Below are 23423 nucleotides of genomic sequence, written 5' to 3' on the forward strand. Positions count from 1 at the left end.
ATAATAATAATAATAATAATAATAATAATAATAATAATAATAATACATTCAATGTATAATACACCCGCCGTGGTGCTTCAAATCAAATGCACCCTACTGATCTGTTCATGTGTTATACTAATAATAATAATAATAATAATAATAATAATAATAATAATAATAATAATAATAATAATAATAATAATACATTCAATGTATAATACACCCGCCGTGGTGCTTCAAATCAAATGCACCCTACTGATCTGTTCATGTGTTATACTAATAATAATACATTCAATTTATAATGCGAGCACCTGCATTAAAATCAAATGACTGATCTGTTCATGTGTTATGCACTGTGTGAGAGGCACTTTATAATAGAAAAAAGACAGTGCAAACATGTATATGTCGTTTTTTTTGACAGTACTTATAAACACAAGAGTGGAGCGACAAGTTGGTTAAGGTTTGAGTTTGTCTTAGGGCATGGCGATAGAACGCCTGCCCTTTCTTTCGACGGTTAAGCTTAGGCACTCTTTCGAAGTTGGTTAAGGTTAGAGTTTGTCTTAGAGCATGGCGATAGAACGCCAGGTAGTTTGCAGGCGCAGAACTTGCTGTCCTCGGGAGAGCCAATTTGACTATACTGCTCTGAGCTCTGGTGGTGGCTATCCATGGGGCTGAATGGTGTGTCCGAAATTTAGTCATTTTATTAGGCTATGTTTTCGTCCTTGTGGTTTGTTGGACTTTATATTATGTTATATCATTATCTGATATATATATATTCGTTTCTATACACTTTGTAGAAACGAAATCTTAAATGTTACACTTTTTCTTTAGTTACTTTTCTTTCAAACATTGTTTTAAATTGTAATCTATACTGACTGAGCGATTTTTAAAGGGCCCGGTCATGTGGCCCCGCCCCGGGTCTGATACGCGCCGCCACTGACGTGACGACATCATTTCGATTACACGTGCACGTTATGAACCATTGATTAAAATATCCATGTGCGTGGTGATTGTGTTGGGCAGACAAAATGTTTGATAAAAACGCTAAAACTGGGTCAATTTCAATAAAAAAAAAGTTCCTTCTTCATGAAAGTCACCGTTGGCCTAGTCCACATTGTTTATTGAACAAAAATACAACCTGCAAGTTGGCCTTTAAAGGAAAACTCCAACATTTTGGGAAATTAGCTTATTCAACATCTTCCCTGGAGTTAGACAAGAAGATACATACCTTTTTTGTCTCTGTGCGTGCATTTAGCTTTGGGAACAGTCGCTTCGTTAGCGTAGCTTAGCTTCATCACTGGAAGTGGGGGAGGGTTAGAGCCTGATGTTCCCTACAGTCACGAAATACACTCCAAATACAACTCCAAAACGTTCCTGTAAACATGTTGTGACCTGTGTATTCACCACGTGGAGAAATAAAAAATTGTTAAATTCGACAATTACGTTTTCTAAGCAAATGTACTCAGAACAATTTTTTGCCGAACGACTTCTACGTGAAGCCCTGTTTGTTTACATTCTCATTCCTTCAAAGGATCCGAACCGATTGAAGTTTATGGATACCATGACTTAAACTCCTCTTACCTTGACGATTAACCCTTTAATCGCCAAGGACGACTTAACACGTCATTCTCCGCCATGCGTAATCTGCCAATGACGTCGTACAGCGTCTTTGGTCTGTTTACATCTTTTTTCCATTTTCCCTAAACTTCTAAACTTGACCGCGGAGCTCTGTGACTTGTGTTTGAGGCGGAAACTGCATTTCCTCTCAAATTACACTAGGTGGCAGTGTCCCCCTATGTTCTAACACTGTATCATAAGTGAATGGTTATTGCAGGGGGACTCCCCATAATGAAGCTGATCTGTGAGTGGTCAGTGCACCTGGCCGCAGGTATAAAAGTTCACGCCATCCCATAATCTACGAGGTTTTGTTGGAGAGAGAGATAGAGAGAGATTGAGAGAGATATTTACATTCAAGAGAGCAGCGTATAGTCTTATATTAGTGATAGTTCATGCAGTATTAGTAGTAGTATTATAAGTAATTGTAAGTTATCATCAGCTGTGCTTTAGAAGTACATAGTCGTGCTACAGTAGTACTTAGTACTTGTGAGGGATTAGTGGGTAGTCGTAGGTAGTAAATTGTAGTAGTAGTAATAGTAGTTTGATTATTTAGTTGTTTCATTAGTTATTCAGGATGAGGAGACGTAGTGTAGAGAAGAGATGTGCGGATAGGCCGGCGGACGATGGGTTTGTCCAAACCAAGTTGACGTTTGGACCTGTTGCAGCACCAACGACGGGCTGTTGGTAGCTATGACCGGGCCGCGCCGTGAGACCGTCGCTGGGCCCAGCGGCGTGTCTCGCCCCAGGAACGTATCTCCCCGTCGTAGTACGAGGAAGAGAAAGGTGGCTGTCCGGGCAGTGTCTTCCTCGGATAGTGATTCCACTGTTCATGAATCGGACTGCAGCGCCGATTGGAAACCACCAGGTGAGGTCGTGTTGATGTAATTGTGTGTGTGAAACGTGTATATTGATATAATGCTTTACCTAACGCTAATGGATTCATTGTATACTGTACTGTCCATGTGAATATGTAACGCTAGTTCGCCAACCAACGCCATTATTTATTGATTATAGACCCGGAGTCCTCCGATGACGGCCTTGGCCCACGACATCATCACGGTAAATGCATAGCTCATTTTTACGCATTTACTGTTCATATTTATTTGCATAGCTGTATAATGTATATAATTCGCCAACCAACATTATTATTTATTTATTATAGACCTGGAGTCATCCGATGACGAGTTAGGCGTTGGCCCACGACATCATCACGGTAATTGCAGAGCTCATTTTGATGAATGTACTGTTCATATGTATTTACATAGCGTGTATAATTACATACAGGTTCAGATCGATGAATTAGACTATCGTGGAAATTTGTTATTCAACTCAAACAGCTAAATTCTTAGATTCAGTTTAATTCCAAGTTATTTTGTATTTTATATTCTAATGGAATTATTTCTGAATTAAGGCCTACTGGGCCATGTGTTATTGCTGTGTGACCATGTGCTCATACCAGGTGCAGAGAGGGGGAAGGTCATGAAATCACTGCACTTTGATAACACACACCCAGTATAACCCTTCTAAGTACATCAATGGCAATGAATCCCTTTGATGTTGTAAGAAGGGCTAGAGAGTGGTGTGTGTATGTGTGTGTTCATGTCACAGAGCTTTGATATACCGTTTCCATATGAAATGTGAAATGCATTTAGCTGTGTATTTGGAAGACGGCTGATAATGTGTATGTATTACAGAATCGGACACAGATTCAGCATCCGGTGATGGCGGAGGCACACCGCCATATTTAGGTATGGACTAACTGCATTTATGTGTGTATGTAAATGTAAATGTGTTACTATTGTGTTTTATGAAACTGACTGAATGATTTCAATTCAGATTCTGGAGCAGAGAGCGATGATGGCCCATGCGACAGAGCAAATCGCATGAGCGTGTCACCGACTCATACAGGTGAGTTGTCTACATAATAATACCTAATGCTATATATATATATATCATGTAAATAAAAGGACAATACATTGCAATATTGTAATGTGTTACATCCTGTGATTCCAGAACCAGAGGATAGTCAGGATATTCCAGAACCCGTTGCAGGGCGGAAGCGCACATCTAAGAGTGGTAAGTTGGCCTCACTCTGCACACCACTTCCAGCTCTGACCTCTGACCCCCACACCACGTCCAGCTCTGACATCTGAACCCCACACACACTCACTCATTCACTCACACACAGTTTGTAACTACGTGTTATATGAATGTTTGTCTACAGTAGGGGTGTTATGATAATTGTATATTTGTATAATTGACAGGTTGCGGGGTGCGACGAGGAGCAAGGAGCAGGTCGGTGGTGAGCCGTCAGAACCAGGAGGATGCCTGGTCTCGTGAGGGCTGGGTGCCTCGTAGGCTCCCCTTCACAGCCCAACCAGGACTGCTCCAGGACGCCACGGCACTGGATTCTCCCCGGCCTGCAGCCTGGCTAGATCTATTCCTCACCGACAACTTCCTCAACATGATTGTTGCCCAGACCAACTTGTACGCCGATCAGTCCATTGCCCGGCTGGATCCCACGCTAACCAGTAGCAGGGCACTGGTTTGGAAGGCCCTCACATTGAAGGAGCTCAAGGAGTTCCTTGGCCTGATCTTTTTAACCAGTGTCCATTGGAAGCCATTGTTTTGGACCACTGATGAAACAATCTTCACACCGTTCTTCTCGACCATCATGCCACGGAACCGTTATGAGTTGATCTGGCGCTTCCTCCACTTCGCAGACAACACATCCCTAGATGTGAGAGACAAACTTTGTAAGGTGCGCACTGTAGTTGATCATGTGAATGTGCGGTGTAAGGATCTGTACCAGCTCGGCCGTGCGATTGCCATTGATGAGGGGATGATGGCATGGCGAGGCCGCCTAGCTTTCAGGGTCTACAACCCCAACAAGCCAACCTGGTATGGCATCAAGTCATAGTTCCTGTGCGAATCACGCACAGGATATTGCTTCGCCTTGAAGCCATATTGTCGGGATGGGGCGCTGCTGGGCGACACGGTCGTCGGTCTGCTTGGACGTTTGGCCGGTGCTGGCTATACGCTCTACATGGACAATTTCTACAATAGTGTAAGCATGTGCGACAGGCTCCAACAGTTGAGGATCGACGTCTGTGGTACCCTCAGGAAGCACCGGGGGGAGCCAGCCATCATCAAGAACCTGACCAATGCTGACATTGGTGTGGGGGAGCGCATTGCTGTGAACAACCAGCAGGTCATGATCGTGGCATGGCGCGATAAGAGGATCGTGAAGACGATCACCAGCTTCCATGAGGACACCATGGAAATGGCAAAAGTTTGGCAGAAACAGAAGACGGGCAAAGCAGTGAGGGTGGAGATGCTCAAGCCGTCATCCATCATGCCATATAATAAATTCATGAAAGGAGTTGACCAGATGGATCAAAACCTGGCGTACTATCCGTGTACACGTAAGACTGGAAAGTGGACCAAAAAGTTTGTGCTGTATCTGATCCAAATATGTTTGTTCAACTCTTTTGTCTTGTACAGAACCAGGCACCCCAGAGGGTATTATCACAGCCTCCTCCGGTACACCATGGCTGTGGGGCGGACCTACACAGGGGCTAAGGAGTTGACAATTCCTGGGGTGGCAGAGGAGGAGGAGGGAGGTGGGGGTGAGGAGGAGGCAGGGGCTGAGCAGGTGGGGCGTGACCCTAGGGCCCCACCGGGGGACCCGCAGAGCAGATTGGTGGGTGGCTTTGGGAAACATGCTATGGCGGCCTACAAAGCGACCCTGAAGAAAACGCTACCGTGTAGGAAATGTCGGGTCTGCAGTAGGCGTGGCATCAGGAGTGAGACCAGATATTTTTGCACATCGTGCAAAGTCCCCCTGCATCGTGACAAATGCTTCACTCTGTACCACACAAAGAAGGATTTTTCTAAATAGTTTCTTTATTAGTTGTCATACAGACTACTTCTAAATAATCTGGCATACAGAAGTACAGAATACTTCTAAATAATCCATCATTGTGTGATACAGACAGAACCATGTGTACCACTCCGGTACATAGTATAGCTAGCTGAGTGAGTAGTATAGTATAGTATAGTATATGGGAAGTTGCACTGTTTTCTGTACAAGACAAATGCGTTGTGCATATATATTTGGGCCACTGTTGTAAATATTGCATAGGCATGTTTGGACCACTTGCAGATGAGACGTTATGTTAGTGATCTAGCTTTGTCAACTCCATTCATCATTTGCATTGTGTGTGTATATAGTTTATTTTTTTATTTATCTTTTTCCCCCCTCATTTTTACCATTTGCACAGAACCAATGGTTGCTGACAGTCACCCAGTTTATAAAGTATATAATGTAGGTAAAGTACCACACTTTTCTAATGCAGTCCATTGGCCTCTTATTTATATACTTTGGAAGCCTGTCTTGGATATTTTTTGGTCCACAGATCATCTGGCGCTTCATCCATTTATCAATTGACAATGCAGTCATCGATGCGAGAGACCAAGTAAGATACGCCCTGTAGTTCATGTGACGTGCCTGTACTGTGAATGTTACCATCATACTTCTAAATGCACAGAAACAATGGTTGGTTCTGATGACAGTCACCCAGTGTATACTTTTATAAAGTATTGTGTTGGTAAATTACCATAATTTTATACTGTGAATGTTACCAGCATATGTATCTAATGCACAGAAACAATGGTTGGTTCTGATGACAGTCACCCAGTGTATACTTTTATAAAGTATTGTGTTGGTAAATTACCATAATTTTATACTGTGAATGTTACCAGCGTATCTAATGCACAGAAACAATGGTTGGTTCTGATGACAGTCACCCAGTGTATACTTTTATAAAGTATTGTGTTGGTAAATTACCATAATTTTATACTGTGAATGTTACCAGCATATGTGTCTAATGCACAGCAACAATGGTTGGTACTGATGACAGTCACCCAGTTTATTGAACATATTCTGAAATAAAAATATTTTTCACTTCATCAAAGTTTCAAGTTTTCTGCATTGTAAAGTATTCTGTATTTTATAATAATGTTTTCTGGACCTACACCAGTAGTTATAACTTACTTGTTCGTTAGCGCCAGGCCTCATGGTGGTTGATAATATATCAATTAGTTTCACCTGGAAATACTACTACCTTATCAATACAATATATTATTACTTTATGAATGTGTTTATCATGTATGGACGAATCCATTGGAAACAGGTAGGTACAGAGCAACACAGTGTCTACAACAGTGTCTAGTATACACAGTACATGAATGATAAACAGTCTAAATGGTTTTTTTTTAGTTTATTTCATGCACATGATCTGTAATACCTGATCGGTACAATATCTACTAACCTGATCAATACAAGATATTCCCACCTGATCGATATAATAGTATTACTGCATTTCAAGTTTGTTTATTTCTAATAGTAACAGTCAGTCAATCAATCAATCAATCAATCAATCAGCCAATCAATCAGTCAATCAATCAGTCAATCAATCAATCAATCATTACCAGTCTAAATTGCTTTATAACACGTTTGTTAACTATTATCACCCCCCACCCCCCATGTTGGTTTTCATAAAGGCAGTCTTGTCTCGTCTGTTTCAGGCAGCAGCAACGAGGAATTGCGCAGCACGCATAAAAAGGCTTCTAACTTTTTTTCTAGAAAATCCGGCTGGATTTTCCTCTCTGTTTACCTTTTTTAACTTGTAATCTCTCTCCCCCCCTCTCTCTCTCTCCCTCTCCCCCCTCTCTCTCCCCCCCCCTCTCTCTCTCTCTCCCCCCTCTCCCCCCTCTCTCCCCCCCCCCTCTCCCTCTCCCTCTCTGTCTCTCCCTCTCCCCCCTCTCTCTCTCCCCCCCCCTCTCTCTCTCCCCCCCCTCTCTCTCTCTCCCCCCCTCTCTCCCTCTCCCCCCCCTCTCTCTCCCCCCCTCTCCCCCCTCTCTCTCTCTCCCCCCTCTCTCTCTCCCCCCCCTCTCTCTCTCTCCCCCCCCTCTTTCTCTCCCCACTCTCTCTCCCTCTCCCCCCCTCTCCCCCCTCTCTCTCCCTCTCCCTCTCCCCCCTCTATCTCTCTCTCCCCCCCCTCTCTCTCTCCCCCCCCTCTCTCCCCCCTATCTCTCCCTCTCCCCCTCTCTCTCCCCCCCCCTCTCCCCTCTCTCTCTCTCCCCCCCCTCTCTCTCTCCCCCCCTCTCTCTCTCCCCCCCTCTCTCCCTCTCCCCCCCTCTCCCCCCTCTCTCTCCCCCCCCCTCTCCCCCCTCTCTCTCCCTCTCCCTCTCCCCCCTCTATCTCTCTCTCCCCCCCCTCTCTCTCTCCCCCCCCTCTCTCCCTCTCCCCCCCTCTCCCCCCTCTCTCTCCCCCCCCCTCTCCCCTCTCTCTCTCTCCCCCCCCTCTCTCTCTCCCCCCCTCTCTCTCTCCCCCCCTCTCTCCCTCTCCCCCCCTCTCCCCCCTCTCTCTCCCCCCCCCCCCTCCAGATTAATGGCTGTCTGCTGGACCCCCTACCTCCTGTCGTCCTCCGCAAGTCCTCCAGCTCGTCGCCGAGCAACATGATGGAGACGTCCATCGACGAGGGCATCGAGACGGAGGAGCGAGACCCCGCCCACCTGCTCTCAGCCTATCAGACAGCGCGCTTCGGCCAGCGGAGACACACCCTCTCTGAGGTCACCAACCAACCGGGGCCCTCCAGTCAAGGTGTGTCATCATCGCACACTGTTAGTTTCTTTAGGCGTTCAAACAGACACACACACACACACGGACACACACACACACACACACGGACATGCACACACACACACACGGACATGCACACACACACGGACACACACACACACACGGACATGCACACACACACACACACACACGGACATGCACACACACACACGGACATGCACACACACACACACACACGGACATGCACACACACACACACACACACACACCACTCGACACTGGCATCTTAATCAAATTAAACTGATTCAATATAAATTGATTGCACTTCCCACACCACACTATGCAACACATTTATATTGAATGATGTGGCGCGGTGGTGTGGTGGTCATCACTGTCTCCCCCTAGTGGCGCGGTGGTGTAGTGGTCATCACTGTCTCCCCCTAGTGGCGCGGTGGTGGTGGTCATCACTGTCTCCCCCTAGTGGCGCGGTGGTGTAGTGGTCATCACTGTCTCCCCCTAGTGGCGCGGTGGTGTGGTGGTCATCACTGTCTCCCCCTAGTGGCGCGGTGGTGTGGTGGTCATCACTGTCTCCCCCTAGTGGCGCGGTGGTGTAGTGGTCATCACTGTCTCCCCCTAGTGGCGCGGTGGTGTAGTGGTCATCACTGTCTCCCCCTAGTGGCGCGGTGGTGTGGTGGTCATCACTGTCTCCCCCTAGTGGCGCGGTGGTGTAGTGGTCATCACTGTCTCCCCCTAGTGGCGCGGTGGTGTGGTGGTCATCACTGTCTCCCCCTAGTGGCGCGGTGGTGTGGTGGTCATCACTGTCTCCCCCTAGTGGCGCGGTGGTGTAGTGGTCATCACTGTCTCCCCCTAGTGGCGCGGTGGTGTAGTGGTCATCACTGTCTCCCCCTAGTGGCGCGGTGGTGTAGTGGTCATCACTGTCTCCCCCTAGTGGCGCGGTGGTGTGGTGGTCATCACTGTCTCCCCCTAGTGGCGCGGTGGTGTAGCGGTCATCACTGTCGCCCCCTAGTGGCGCGGTGGTGTAGTGGTCATCACTGTCTCCCCCTAGTGGCGCGGTGGTGTAGTGGTCATCACTGTCTCCCCCTAGTGGCGCGGTGGTGTAGTGGTCATCACTGTCTCCCCCTAGTGGCGTGGTGGTGTGGTGGTCATCACTGTCTCCCCCTAGTGGCGCGGTGGTGTGGTGGTCATCACTGTCTCCCCCTAGTGGCGCGGTGGTGTGGTGGTCATCACTGTCTCCCCCTAGTGGCGCGGTGGTGTAGTGGTCATCACTGTCTCCCCCTAGTGGCGCGGTGGTGTAGTGGTCATCACTGTCGCCCCCTAGTGGCGCGGTGGTGTGGTGGTCATCACTGTCTCCCCCTAGTGGCGCGGTGGTGTAGTGGTCATCACTGTCGCCCCCTAGTGGCGCGGTGGTGTAGTGGTCATCACTGTCTCCCCCTAGTGGCGCGGTGGTGTAGTGGTCATCACTGTCTCCCCCTAGTGGCGCGGTGGTGTGGTGGTCATCACTGTCTCCCCCTAGTGGCGCGGTGGTGTGGTGGTCATCACTGTCTCCCCCTAGTGGCGCGGTGGTGTGGTGGTCATCACTGTCTCCCCCTAGTGGCGCGGTGGTGTGGTGGTCATCACTGTCTCCCCCTAGTGGCGCGGTGGTGTAGTGGTCATCACTGTCTCCCCCTAGTGGCGCGGTGGTGTGGTGGTCATCACTGTCTCCCCCTAGTGGCGCGGTGGTGTAGTGGCTATCACTGTCTCCCCCTAGTGGCGCGGTGGTGTAGTGGTCATCACTGTCTCCCCCTAGTGGCGCGGTGGTGTAGTGGTCATCACTGTCTCCCCCTAGTGGCGCGGTGGTGTAGTGGTCATCACTGTCTCCCCCTAGTGGCGCGGTGGTGTGGTGGTCATCACTGTCTCCCCCTAGTGGCGCGGTGGTGTAGTGGTCATCACTGTCTCCCCGTAGTGGCGCGGTGGTGTGGTGGTCATCACTGTCTCCCCCTAGTGGCGCGGTGGTGTAGTGGTCATCACTGTCTCCCCCTAGTGGCGCGGTGGTGTGGTGGTCATCACTGTCTCCCCCTAGTGGCGCGGTGGTGTAGTGGTCATCACTGTCTCCCCCTAGTGGCGCGGTGGTGTGGTGGTCATCACTGTCTCCCCCTAGTGGCGCGGTGGTGTAGTGGTCATCACTGTCTCCCCCTAGTGGCGCGGTGGTGTAGTGGCTATCACTGTCTCCCCCTAGTGGCGCGGTGGTGTAGTGGTCATCACTGTCTCCCCCTAGTGGCGCGGTGGTGTAGTGGTCATCACTGTCTCCCCCTAGTGGCGCGGTGGTGTGGTGGTCATCACTGTCTCCCCCTAGTGGCGCGGTGGTGTAGTGGTCATCACTGTCTCCCCCTAGTGGCGCGGTGGTGTGGTGGTCATCACTGTCTCCCCCTAGTGGCGCGGTGGTGTAGTGGTCATCACTGTCTCCCCCTAGTGGCGCGGTGGTGTGGTGGTCATCACTGTCTCCCCCTAGTGGCGCGGTGGTGTAGTGGTCATCACTGTCGCCCCCTAGTGGCGCGGTGGTGTAGTGGTCATCACTGTCTCCCCCTAGTGGCGCGGTGGTGTGGTGGTCATCACTGTCTCCCCCTAGTGGCGCGGTGGTGTGGTGGTCATCACTGTCTCCCCCTAGTGGCGCGGTGGTGTAGTGGTCATCACTATCTCCCCCTAGTGGCGCGGTGGTGTGGTGGTCATCACTGTCTCCCCCTAGTGGCGCGGTGGTGTAGTGGTCATCACTGTCTCCCCCTAGTGGCGCGGTGGTGTAGTGGTCATCACTGTCTCCCCCTAGTGGCGCGGTGGTGTGGTGGTCATCACTGTCTCCCCCTAGTGGCGTGGTGGTGTGGTGGTCATCACTGTCTCCCCCTAGTGGCGCGGTGGTGTGGTGGTCATCACTGTCTCCCCCTAGTGGCGCGGTGGTGTAGTGGTCATCACTGTCGCCCCCTAGTGGCGCGGTGGTGTAGTGGTCATCACTGTCTCCCCCTAGTGGCGCGGTGGTGTAGTGGTCATCACTGTCTCCCCCTAGTGGCGCGGTGGTGTAGTGGTCATCACTGTCTCCCCCTAGTGGCGTGGTGGTGTGGTGGTCATCACTGTCTCCCCCTAGTGGCGCGGTGGTGTAGTGGTCATCACTGTCTCCCCCTAGTGGCGCGGTGGTGTAGTGGTCATCACTGTCTCCCCCTAGTGGCGCGGTGGTGTAGTGGCTATCACTGTCTCCCCCTAGTGGCGCGGTGGTGTAGTGGCTATCACTGTCTCCCCCTAGTGGCGCGGTGGTGTAGTGGTCATCACTGTCTCCCCCTAGTGGCGCGGTGGTGTGGTGGTCATCACTGTCTCCCCCTAGTGGCGCGGTGGTGTAGTGGTCATCACTGTCTCCCCCTAGTGGCGCGGTGGTGTAGTGGTCATCACTGTCTCCCCCTAGTGGCGCGGTGGTGTAGTGGTCATCACTGTCTCCCCCTAGTGGCGCGGTGGTGTAGCGGTCATCACTGTCGCCCCCTAGTGGCGCGGTGGTGTAGTGGCTATCACTGTCTCCCCCTAGTGGCGCGGTGGTGTAGTGGCTATCACTGTCTCCCCCTAGTGGCGCGGTGGTGTGGTGGTCATCACTGTCTCCCCCTAGTGGCGCGGTGGTGTAGTGGTCATCACTGTCGCCCCCTAGTGGCGCGGTGGTGTAGTGGTCATCACTGTCTCCCGGGTCCTGGGTTCGAGTCCCGCCTGGGGACCAAGGTGCCGGGTTGGACACAGGTCTGGACCCCCCTGTGGTCACCCTGATGGAGACACAGGTCTGGACCCCTCTGTGGTCACCCTGATGGAGACACAGGTCTGGACCCCTCTGTGGTCACCCTGATGGAGACACAGGTCTGGACCCCTCTGTGGTCACCCTGATGGAGACACAGGTCTGGACCCCCCTGTGGTCACCCTGGTGGAGACACAGGTCTGGACCCCTCTGTGGTCACCCTGATGGAGACACAGGTCTGGACCCCCCTGTGGTCACCCTGATGGAGACACAGGTCTGGACCCCTCTGTGGTCACCCTGATGGAGACACAGGTCTGGACCCCCCTGTGGTCACCCTGATGGAGACACAGGTCTGCTCCCCTCTGTGGTCACCCTGATGGAGACACAGGTCTGGACCCCCCTGTGGTCACCCTGATGGAGACACAGGTCTGGACCCCCCTGTGGGGGGGATGGGGGGCGGGGGGGGGCTGGGGATAGAGAGACATTTAATTGGCGACCCCCCAAAAAAATGCATGTGTGTATTTCATGTGTGTGTCACTTCTTCAAGTCGTCCAGTTTAATCTTAGTCTTAACATCTTAAACCCGGAGCCCTATTTTCTGAAAATCCGCCTAAACATACATACCTAAGTAAATGGAAGATTGCTCCACTTCTACAAGGTCCATTTGCATGTTCTTGGTATCTGGGGACATCTATGGACCTCAGGGAATGTATTCCCAGTGTCAGGAATAGTGTGAATAGTGTGTCTGGTTGCCAGATGCCTGTTTTTGAGTTCCAGCTGAGAGGTAGGAGCTGGTTCCATAGCCTGAAGTCTTATGTAGTACAGGTCCAACGTTTATAAAAGTCCCACGGAAAATGAATGTTTTACAAAGGTTTCTGTAATGTGTGTACCGGTAAAGGTTCGGCATGATTATCCAACATGGCCGTCCGCTGCCATTCATTTCGAGGCTCTCCCGTGCAACGCGGACGTCCCGGGTTCGACTCCCGGACCCAGAGACCTCCCCGCATGTCGGGCCTGTCCCAAATAAAGCAGTCAAATGCCAAAAAACTAATCTTAAAAAAACAAAAAAACAATGGACTGTTTCGTCTTCTTGTGTCACCTTCCCCGACTAGTCTGGGATAGTTTTCAGAGCAGATGCTCCTTGGCTAAAATGGTGGTCAATCATTTTCGCCATCAGCGGTGACTGGTCAGTTCAGGACTGTTCACAACTGGACGTGGTCACTCGTCCGAGCGGCTCGTCAAATGTCACTCGCCGGATGTAACTCGAGAATGGAATCACACAACAGGTTGAGTGTGGTGTCGATCCAAAGGCAGCAAATTCAACTTTTCAACAATATATTGGTTGATTTTAGTCGTGCCAATTCCCCTGTCTTGATCGTTGCTTGCATGTGCCCCCCACTGGTCGGTCGTAGGGAGGGTTGAAGAATCTATCGCGTGTCCCCTCCGATACATGTGGAGTCAGCCAGCCACATCTTTCCACCTGCCAGCGCGGACTCTCATTGGCGAGGTGTAACGTGTGGGAGGCTCACACTGCCCCCGCCATCTCCTGTCCTTGCTATGCAGGCGCCCTGACCGACCTGTAGGAGTTGCTGTTTACAACGACCAGATTACCACCCATCGACTCCCCTCCCGCTGACTCTGCCAATTGAGTCAGTATGACGGCCGGCCCAAGCCGGAGGCAGCGCTGACAGCCGGATTCGATACCGGTGTCTCTCGCGTTGGTGACCAGTGCTTAGACCGCTGCGCCACCCAGCCGCCGATACCCACACAGTTTAAAACCTGACAGTCTTTCCTCCTGTTTGATACCCACACAGTTTAAAACCTGACAGTCCTTCTTCCTGTTTGATACCCACACAGTTTAAAACCTGACAGTCTTTCCTCCTGTTTGATACCCAAACAGTTTAAAACCTGACAGTCTTTCTTCCTGTTTGATACCCACACAGTTTAAAACCTGACAGTCTTTCTTCCTGTTTGATATCCACACAGTTTAAAACCTGACAGTCTTTCTTCGTGTTTGATACCCACACAGTTTAAAACCTGACAGTCTTTCTTCCTGTTTGATACCCACACAGTTTAAAACCTGACAGTCTTTCTTCCTGTTTGATACCAACACAGTTTAAAACCTGACAGTCTTTCTTCCTGTTTGATACCCACACAGTTTAGAACCCGACAGTCTTTCTTCCTGTTTGATACCCACACAGTTTAAAACCTGACAGTCTTTCTTCCTGTTTGATACCCACACAGTTTAAAACCTGACAGTCTTTCTTCCTGTTTGATACCCACACAGTTTAAAACCTGACAGTCTTTCTTCCTGTTTGATACCCACACAGTTTAAAACCTGACAGTCTTTCTTCCTGTTTGATACCAACACAGTTTAAAACCTGACAGTCTTTCTTCCTGTTTGATACCCACACAGTTTAGAACCTGACAGTCTTTCTTCCTGTTTGATACCCACAGTTTAAAACCTGACAGTCTTTCCTCCTGTTTGATACCCACACAGTTTAAAACCTGACAGTCCTTCTTCCTGTTTGATACCCACACAGTTTAAAACCTGACAGTCTTTCTTCCTGTTTGATACCCACACAGTTTAAAACCTGACAGTCTTTCTTCCTGTTTGATACCCACACAGTTTAAAACCTGACAGTCTTTCTTCCTGTTTGATATCCACACAGTTTAAAACCTGACAGTCTTTCTTCCTGTTTGATACCCACACAGTTTAAAACCTGACAGTCTTTCTTCCTGTTTGATACCAACACAGTTTAAAACCTGACAGTCTTTCTTCCTGTTTGATACCCACACAGTTTAGAACCCGACAGTCTTTCTTCCTGTTTGATACCCACACAGTTTAAAACCTGACAGTCTTTCTTCCTGTTTGATACCCACACAGTTTAAAACCTGACAGTCTTTCTTCCTGTTTGATACCCACACAGTTTAAAACCTGACAGTCTTTCTTCCTGTTTGATACCCACACAGTTTAAAACCTGACAGTCTTTCCTCCTGTTTGATACCCACACAGTTTAAAACCTGACAGTCTTTCTTCCTGTTTGATACCAACACAGTTTAAAACCTGACAGTGTTTCTTCCTGTTTGATACCCACAGTTTAAAACCTGACAGTCTTTCTTCCTGTTTGATACCCACACAGTTTAAAACCTGACAGTGTTTCTTCCTGTTTGATACCCACACAGTTTAAAACCTGACAGTCTTTCTTCCTGTTTGATACCCACACAGTTTAAAACCTGACAGTCTTTCTTCCTGTTTGATACCCACACAGTTTAAAACCTGACAGTCTTTCTTCCTGTTTGATACCAACACAGTTTCAAACCTGACAGTCTTTCTTCCTGTTTGATACACACAGTTTAAAACCTGACAGTCTTTCTTCCTGTTTGATACCCACACAGTTTAAAACCTGACAGTCTTTCTTCCTGTTTGATACCCACACAGTTTAAAACCTGACAGTCTTTCTTCCTGTTTGATACCCACACAGTTTAAAACCTGACAGTCTTTCCTCCTGTTTGATACCCACACAGTTTAAAACCTGACAGTCTTTCTTCCTGTTTGATACCAACACAGTTTAAAACCTGACAGTGTTTCTTCCTGTTTGATACCCACACAGTTTAGAACCTGACAGTCTTTCTTCCTGTTTGATACCCACACAGTTTAAAACCTGACAGTCTTTCCTCCTGTTTGATACCCACACAGTTTAAAACCTGACAGTCTTTCTTCCTGTTTGATACCAACACAGTTTAAAACCTGACAGTGTTTCTTCCTGTTTGATACCCACAGTTTAAAACCTGACAGTCTTTCTTCCTGTTTGATACCCACACAGTTTAAAACCTGATAGTCTTTCTTCCTGTTTGATACCCACACAGTTTAAAACCTGACAGTCTTTCTTCCTGTTTGATACCCACACAGTTTAAAACCTGACAGTCTTTCTTCCTGTTTGATACCCACACAGTTTAAAACCTGACAGTCTTTCTTCCTGTTTGATACCCACACAGTTTAAAACCTGACAGTCTTTCTTCCTGTTTGATACCCACACAGTTTAAAACCTCTCTCTCTCTCTCTCTCTCTCTCTCTCTCTCTCCCTCTCTCTGTGGATCTGCTGTAATGGAAACCAGTAGAGACATTGATTCAGGTTCTAGCTGTAGAGAAACACGACCTGACGTCACACAGCCCCAGGTGCTCTGCGTCAGACTGCGGACTGTAGCTTTAAATACACCCCCTTCTTCAGGGTGACGGCCAGGAACACTCACCACTGGACGGGTGCTGTCAACGCACGCCGGCTGGACTCACACACTCACACACTCACTCACACACACACTCACTCACACACACACTCACACGCACACACACTCACACACACACACGCACACTCACACACACACACACACACACACACGCACACACACACTCACACACACACACACTCACACACACACACACACACACACACACACTCACACACACACACACACACACACACACACACAGACACACACACAGACACACACACACACAGACACACACACACACAGACACACAGACACACACACACACACACACACACACACAGACACACACACAGACACACACACACACAGACACACACACACACAGACACACAGACACACACACACACACAGACACACACACACAGAGTGACACCAGCTGCCGGTGACGTGCGCTTACAGTAACGTCAGAGGCTCTATCTCTCTCTCTTTCAATTCAAGTGGCTTTATTGGCATGACGCAGCTTGTACATGTTGCCAAAGCAAATGGTTGATAACATAAGCATGGATTACAAAACACATATTAATGTCATAGTATATACAAAAATGTTCATCATAAAATAGAACATAAAATATTACGGCATAAACATGTCAGGTGACTGTCACTCACTGTCCCTCAGTTTGTGGCAGGCAGCAACATAGGCTGCTGCTAGCTCACAGCTTGTTGAGACCTCCCCTAGTAGGACTGGTAGTTTTCCTGTATCTGGTAGTGCAAGAAAACCTTTTGTTATTAGTTCACATTTTTTTAAATGCGTTTCTCTAATATCTTTATATTTTTCACATTTGGTGAGGAAGTGCAACTCAGTTTCAGGCTCACTGAGGATGCAATGACAGCACAGCCTTTGCTCTGCAGGAAGCCAGGTTTTCCTGTGCCTCCCCTTTTGTCTCTCTCTCTCTCTCTCTCTCACTGTGACTCTGTCGCCTCGACATTATGAAATAAGCCTATTGATCCATCGTGACTCTGTATTTTCTTTCTGTGTGTGTGCGTGTCTGTGTGTGCGTGTCTGTGTGTGTGTGTGTGTGTGTGTGTGCGTGTCTGTGTGTGTGTGTCTGTGTGTGTGTGTGTGCGTGCCTCCCCCCCCCCCCCCCCCCCAGGTGTGGTGGAGTTCCGGCAGCACCTCCAGAACTTGGCTCGGACCAAAGGCTTCCTGGAGCTGAACAAGGTCCAGATGCTGGTGGAGCAGATGGGCTCCGGGGAGGGGGGGGCCCTGGGTCCCCTGGGGGCCCCCCACCACCTGCACCACCTGCTGGAGGTGAGACCCTTGACCCTGACCCTGACCCCTGACCCTGCTGGAGGTCTCCCGGCAGCACTGACTCCTCTTGTCCCCCCGCAGGGCGAGGTCTCCCGGCAGCACGAGGACCAGGCCTTCTATCAGCCGCAGCCGCACCTCCTGTCCCGCAGGCAGAGTCTGGAGACGCAGTACCTCACACACAGACCTCAGGTCAGTACCTCACACACAGACCTCAGGTCAGTACCTCACACACAGACCTCAGGTCAGTACCTCACACACAGACCTCAGGTCAGTACCTCACACACAGACCTCAGGTCAGTACCTCACACACAGGCCTCAGGTCAGTACCTCACACACAGGCCTCAGGTCAGTACCTCACACACAGACCTCAGGTCAGTACCTCACACACAGACCTCAGGTCAGTACCTCACACACAGACCTCAGGTCAGTACCTCACACACAGGCCTCAGGTCAGTACCTCACACACAGACCTCAGGTCAGTACCTCACACACAGACCTCAGGTCAGTACCTCACACACAGACCTCAGGTCAGTACCTCACACACAGACCTCAGGTCAGTACCTCACACACAGACCTCAGGTCAGTACCTCACACACAGACCTCAGGTCAGTACCTCACACACAGACCTCAGGTCAGTACCTCACACACAGGCCTCAGGTCAGTACCTCACACACAGACCTCAGGTCAGTACCTCACACACAGACCTCAGGTCAGTACCTCACACACAGACCTCAGGTCAGTACCTCACACACAGACCTCAGGTCAGTACCTCACACACAGACCTCAGGTCAGTACCTCACACACAGACCTCAGGTCAGTACCTCACACACAGACCTCAGGTCAGTACCTCACACACAGACCTCAGGTCAGTACCTCACACACAGACCTCAGGTCAGTACCTCACACACAGACCTCAGGTCAGTACCTCACACACACACAGACCTCAGGTCAGTACCTCACACACAGACCTCAGGTCAGTACCTCACACACAGACCTCAGGTCAGTACCTCACACACAGACCTCAGGTCAGTACCTCACACACAGACCTCAGGTCAGTACCTCACACACAGACCTCAGGTCAGTACCTCACACACAGACCTCAGGTCAGTACCTCACACACACACAGACCTCAGGTCAGTACCTCACACACAGACCTCAGGTCAGTACCTCACACACAGACCTCAGTACCTCACACACAGACCTCAGGTCAGTACCTCACACACAGACCTCAGGTCAGTACCTCACACACAGACCTCAGGTCAGTACCTCACACACTGACCTCAGGTCAGTACCTCACACACAGACCTCAGGTCAGTACCTCACACACAGACCTCAGGTCAGTAGCTCACACACAGACCTCAGGTCAGTACCTCACACACAGACCTCAGGTCAGTACCTCACCCACAGACCTCAGGTCAGTACCTCACACACAGACCTCAGGTCAGTACCTCACACACAGACCTCAGGTCAGTACCTCACACACAGACCTCAGGTCAGTACCTCACACACAGACCTCAGGTCAGTACCTCACACACAGACCTCAGGTCAGTACCTCACACACAGACCTCAGGTCAGTACCTCACACACAGACAGACCTCAGGTCAGTACCTCACACACAGACCTCAGGTAACTGCTCTGGGATCAGATGTTAGCTTTTAACCACCCCGCTGCCGTCCTCCTCATGTTGACCCTCTGGGCTGATCCTGGTCCAGTAGAATCATCCTGTCTCCTCTCTGTCTCCTCTGTCTCTCCTCTGTCTCTCCTGTCTCATCTGTCTCCTCTCTCTCCTCTGTCTCTCCTCTGTCTCTCCTGTCTCCTCTGTCTCTCCTCTGTCTCCTCTCTCTCCTCTGTCTCTCCTGTCTCCTCTGTCTCTCCTCTATCTCCTCTGTCTCTCCTCTGTCTCCTCTGTCTCTCCTCTGTCTCCTCTGTCTCTCCTGTCTCTCCTCTGTCTCTCCTCTGTCTCTCCTGTCTCTCCTCTGTCTCTCCTCTCTCTCCTCTGTCTCTCCTCTGTCTCTCTCCTGTCTCTCCTCTGTCTCTCCTCTGTCTCTCTCCTCTCTCTCCTCTGTCTCTCCTCTGTCTCTCCTCTGTCTCCTCTGTCTCTCCTGTCTCATCTGTCTCCTCTCTCTCCTCTGTCTCTCCTCTGTCTCTCCTGTCTCCTCTGTCTCTCCTGTCTCCTCTGTCTCCTCTGTCTCCTCTGTCTCTCTGTTTCTCCTGTCTCCTCTGTCTCTCTGTTTCTCCTCTGTCTCTCCTGTCTCCTCTGTCTCTCCTCTGTCTCCTCTGTCTCTCCTGTCTCTCCTCTGTCTCTCCTCTGTCTCTCCTCTGTCTCTCCTGTCTCTCCTCTGTCTCTCCTGTCTCCTCTCTCTCTCCTCTGTCTCCTCTGTCTCTCCTCTGTCTCCTCTGTTTCTCCTCTGTCTCTCCTGTCTCCTCTGTCTCCTCTGTCTCTCCTGTCTCCTCTGTCTCCTCTGTCTTCTCTGTCTCTCTGTTTCTCCTCTGTCTCTCCTCTGTCTCCTCTGTCTCTCCTGTCTCTCCTCTGTCTCTCCTCTGTCTCTCCTTTGTCTCTCCTCTGTCTCCTCTCTGTCTCCTCTGTCTCTCCTCTGTCTCTCCTCTGTCTCCTCTGTTTCTCCTCTGTCTCTCCTGTCTCCTCTGTCTCTCCTCTGTCTCCTCTGTCTCTCCTGTCTCTCCTGTCTCCTCTGTCTCTCCTGTCTCCTCTGTCTCTCCTCTCTCTCCTCTGTCTCTCCTGTCTCCTCTGTCTCTCCTGTCTCCTCTGTCTCTCCTGTCTCTCCTCTCTCTCTCCTGTCTCTCCTCTGTCTCTCCTCTCTCTCCTCTGTCTCCTCTCTCTCCGGTCTCCTCTGTGTCTCATGTCTGTCCTCTCTGTGTCCTAAAGCCCAGCAGCGTCTTGGCTAACAGTCCTGCCAGCTGCCAGCTCTTCTGTAAGGAGACGCCTCGGAGTCTGGAGCACCAGCTGCTGGAACACAGGTACTCACACACACACTCACACACTCACACTCACACACACACACACACACACTCACACACACACACACACACTCACACTCACACTCACACACACACACACACACACACACACTCACACTCACACTCACACTCACACTCACACTCACACTCACACACACACACACACACACACACACACACACACACACACACACACACACACACACACTCACACACACACACACACACACACTCACACTCACACTCACACACACACACACACACACACACACACACACACACTCACACTCACATACCTCAGTGTTTACGTCAGTGTTTAGACTGTATCTAATGGGACTCTCTCCTGTACCCAGAATGCACCAGAAGAGGATGTACCTGCAGCAGGCCCAGGGCCCCGGCCTGCAGACCTACTTCAACCAGATGCAGATAGCAGAGGCGTCCTACCCCTCCGGGAGCCCCACCATGGACCCAGGGGCCCCTCCCGGCTCCTCCCAGGGGCCCCACCACGGCCCCCAGCAGCAGGGCAGCCCGCAGGCCTCGCCCCCTTACAGCCAGGGCCTGGGTCCCCTGATGGAGCCGGGGGAGGGCCTGGTGTACGACCCCTACCTGGGCCACCACCACTACGCTCCGCACCTGTCCCTGGGCCCCGCCCTCCACCTGGGCTACAGCTACGCCCCCGGCTGCCAACAGCAGGTCCCGGGCCCCCCCTCCGCAGAGGCACTTTATCCAGAGCAGTATGAGTTCCCCCTGGAGCCCGGCCCGCCGCCCCCCTCCCCGGGGGAGGTCCCGGGGGGGCAGTACGAGGGCGTGGCCGCGCCCGAGCTCCAGGCCTCCCTGCCGGACAGCGAGATGATGGAGACGGTGGACTCGCAGCAGGGCTTCGTCCTGGTCAACTGACGCCGGGGGCGGGGTTTCAAACAGGAAGTGTTGCGGCCGGGAGAACCCACACAGCGGGGGGAGTGGGGGAGGGGTCCGCGAGGGGACAGAGAAGTGTTTTCTTTTTTCTACGACTAAAATACAAACTCCTTTTCTTTCTTTTATTTTTTTAGTTGTGATAAACCTCGGAGAACCTCTTTTACCAAAACCCTCCCTTTAGCCCCTCCCACCCCCCGTCTCCCTCCGCGGCCCCGTCCTCACCGGCTCTATGTGCCAGGGGCGGGCGTGGTGCGGGCGTGGTGTGGGCGTGCCAAGGCTGTGCCAGGCCGAGGCTGTGCCGCAGTGGTGTTGACGTCGTGTCACCTTGTGTGGGGAGTGATGAGCTCCTCCGGGACCCTCCCCCCCTTCCCCCCGGGCAGCCTGGGGGCCACGGACCAGAGCCTGGGAGGCCGCAGAGCGCAGCAGAGCAGGTGAATCGGGTTCGGACTCGAGGGACTGACGCACCCAAAGCACAGCGGCTGACGAGGCTTTTTGTAACGACGTCATCAGCAAACAGTTCGACTCTCGAAAAAAACACTTTTTGTGCATTTCTTCTTTGACGTTCAGAAGATGGAGAACTGAAGCAGAGTCTCTGGCCCTCGGTCGTCACAGCATCACCGTCTAGCGTTACAACGTGTGTAAGAAGCACATCTCCTCTGATCTGGTTTGAATCAGACACACTGACAGAACCTCACGGTCACCAGAACTCGGGTCTGAACAGAACGTGTACCGGGGACTGATCCGCTGGGAGCCGTAACGTAACGCACCCCGCTGGTGTCCTGTACTCTGATTTCTATAGCAATTTTAATCAAATATGATGTTTTGTTTAATTAATTTTGTTAGATTAAAAAAGAAAAACGACAACAAACAAAACAAAAAAAGGAGCTAATGATCAGAGACTAACACGGCTTTGTTCCGGATGATTAATAACAATGCAAGGGTTTGTGACTCCCGTGTTTTTAACCATGTAACTACTGATTCACGGTCATTTCCGACACTACTGAACCATTTGTCCATCTTTTCATCTGACCTCATGAACAGACTCAGAGTCAGTTTGATTTCAGAACCCAGATAGTTAGCTAAACTTGTGAGGTTGAGACGGCTCACGGATCGGGTCACAGCTCGGTGAAGAAGTCACAGTGTTAGACGTCGATGATTATTATTTTTTTTTGCAATATTGAAGCAATATTAATCCTTGATGTTGAGAGATCGCCGAAGGAAGCCTCATCTGTACAGCCAATTCTGATTGGTTCCCAGAAGTCATGTGTGTGTGTGTGTGCGTGCGCGCGTGTGCGTGCGCGCGCATCATACGATGTTCCTCAGTTTGTACAGGAAGAGAAAACAGGTGTCCAGTGCGTCAGCTGAAACAGGAAGTGTGTGCATCTGAAACAGGAAGTGTGTGCGGCTGAAACAGGAAGTGCGTGCATCTGAAACAGGAAGTGCGTGCAGCTGAAACAGGAAGTGCGTCACAGCAGAGTGTGTGCGGCTGAAACAGGAAGTGCGTGCGGCTGAAACAGGAAGTGCGTCAGAGCAGAGTGCGTGCATCTGAAACAGGAAGTGCGTCGCAGCAGAGTGCGTGCATCTGAAACAGGAAGTGCGTCGCAGCAGAGTGCGTGCATCTGAAACAGGAAGTGCGTCAGAGCAGAGTGCGTGCATCTGAAACAGGAAGTGCGTGCGGCTGAAACAGGAAGTGCGTTGCAGTTGAAACAGGAAGTGCGTGCATCTGAAACAAGAAGTGCGTGCGGCTGAAACAGGAAGTGCGTCGCAGTTGAAACAGGAAGTGCGTGCATCTGAAACAAGAAGTGCGTCGCAGCTGAAACAGGAAGTGCGTCGCAGTTGAAACAGGAAGTGCGTCGCAGCTGAAACAGGAAGTGCGTGCAGCTGAGGTGGAGCCTCTGATCTCCAGCTCACAGCCTCCTGTGACGACTCTCTGCTGTATTTTATGGTAACGTTTCTAACAGGGAACGATCCTTAACACATTGAGCGCCA

The 23423-nt window shown here is 50.6% G+C and overlaps 1 protein-coding gene across 1 annotated transcript in view; it reads left to right on the forward strand.

The window, feature by feature from the left end:
- Nucleotides 1-21435, forward strand: part of sik2b (salt-inducible kinase 2b) — a gene marked incomplete at its 5' end in the record, with an annotated part of 76724 nt that extends 55289 nt beyond the window's left edge. Inside the window, 5 exons of the mRNA XM_084312126.1 lie at nt 8050-8266; nt 17386-17543; nt 17625-17732; nt 20428-20519; nt 20873-21435. Of these exons, the coding sequence (XP_084168252.1) occupies nt 8050-8266; nt 17386-17543; nt 17625-17732; nt 20428-20519; nt 20873-21416 (1119 nt within the window). The 3' untranslated portion in view covers nt 21417-21435. The remainder of the gene's footprint in view (nt 1-8049; nt 8267-17385; nt 17544-17624; nt 17733-20427; nt 20520-20872) is intronic.
- Nucleotides 21436-23423: the final 1988 nt, after the last annotated feature.

This window comes from Notolepis coatsorum (assembly GCF_963971535.1).
Source record: "Notolepis coatsorum genome assembly, chromosome: 1".
Taxonomy (NCBI): domain Eukaryota; kingdom Metazoa; phylum Chordata; class Actinopteri; order Aulopiformes; family Paralepididae; genus Notolepis; species Notolepis coatsorum.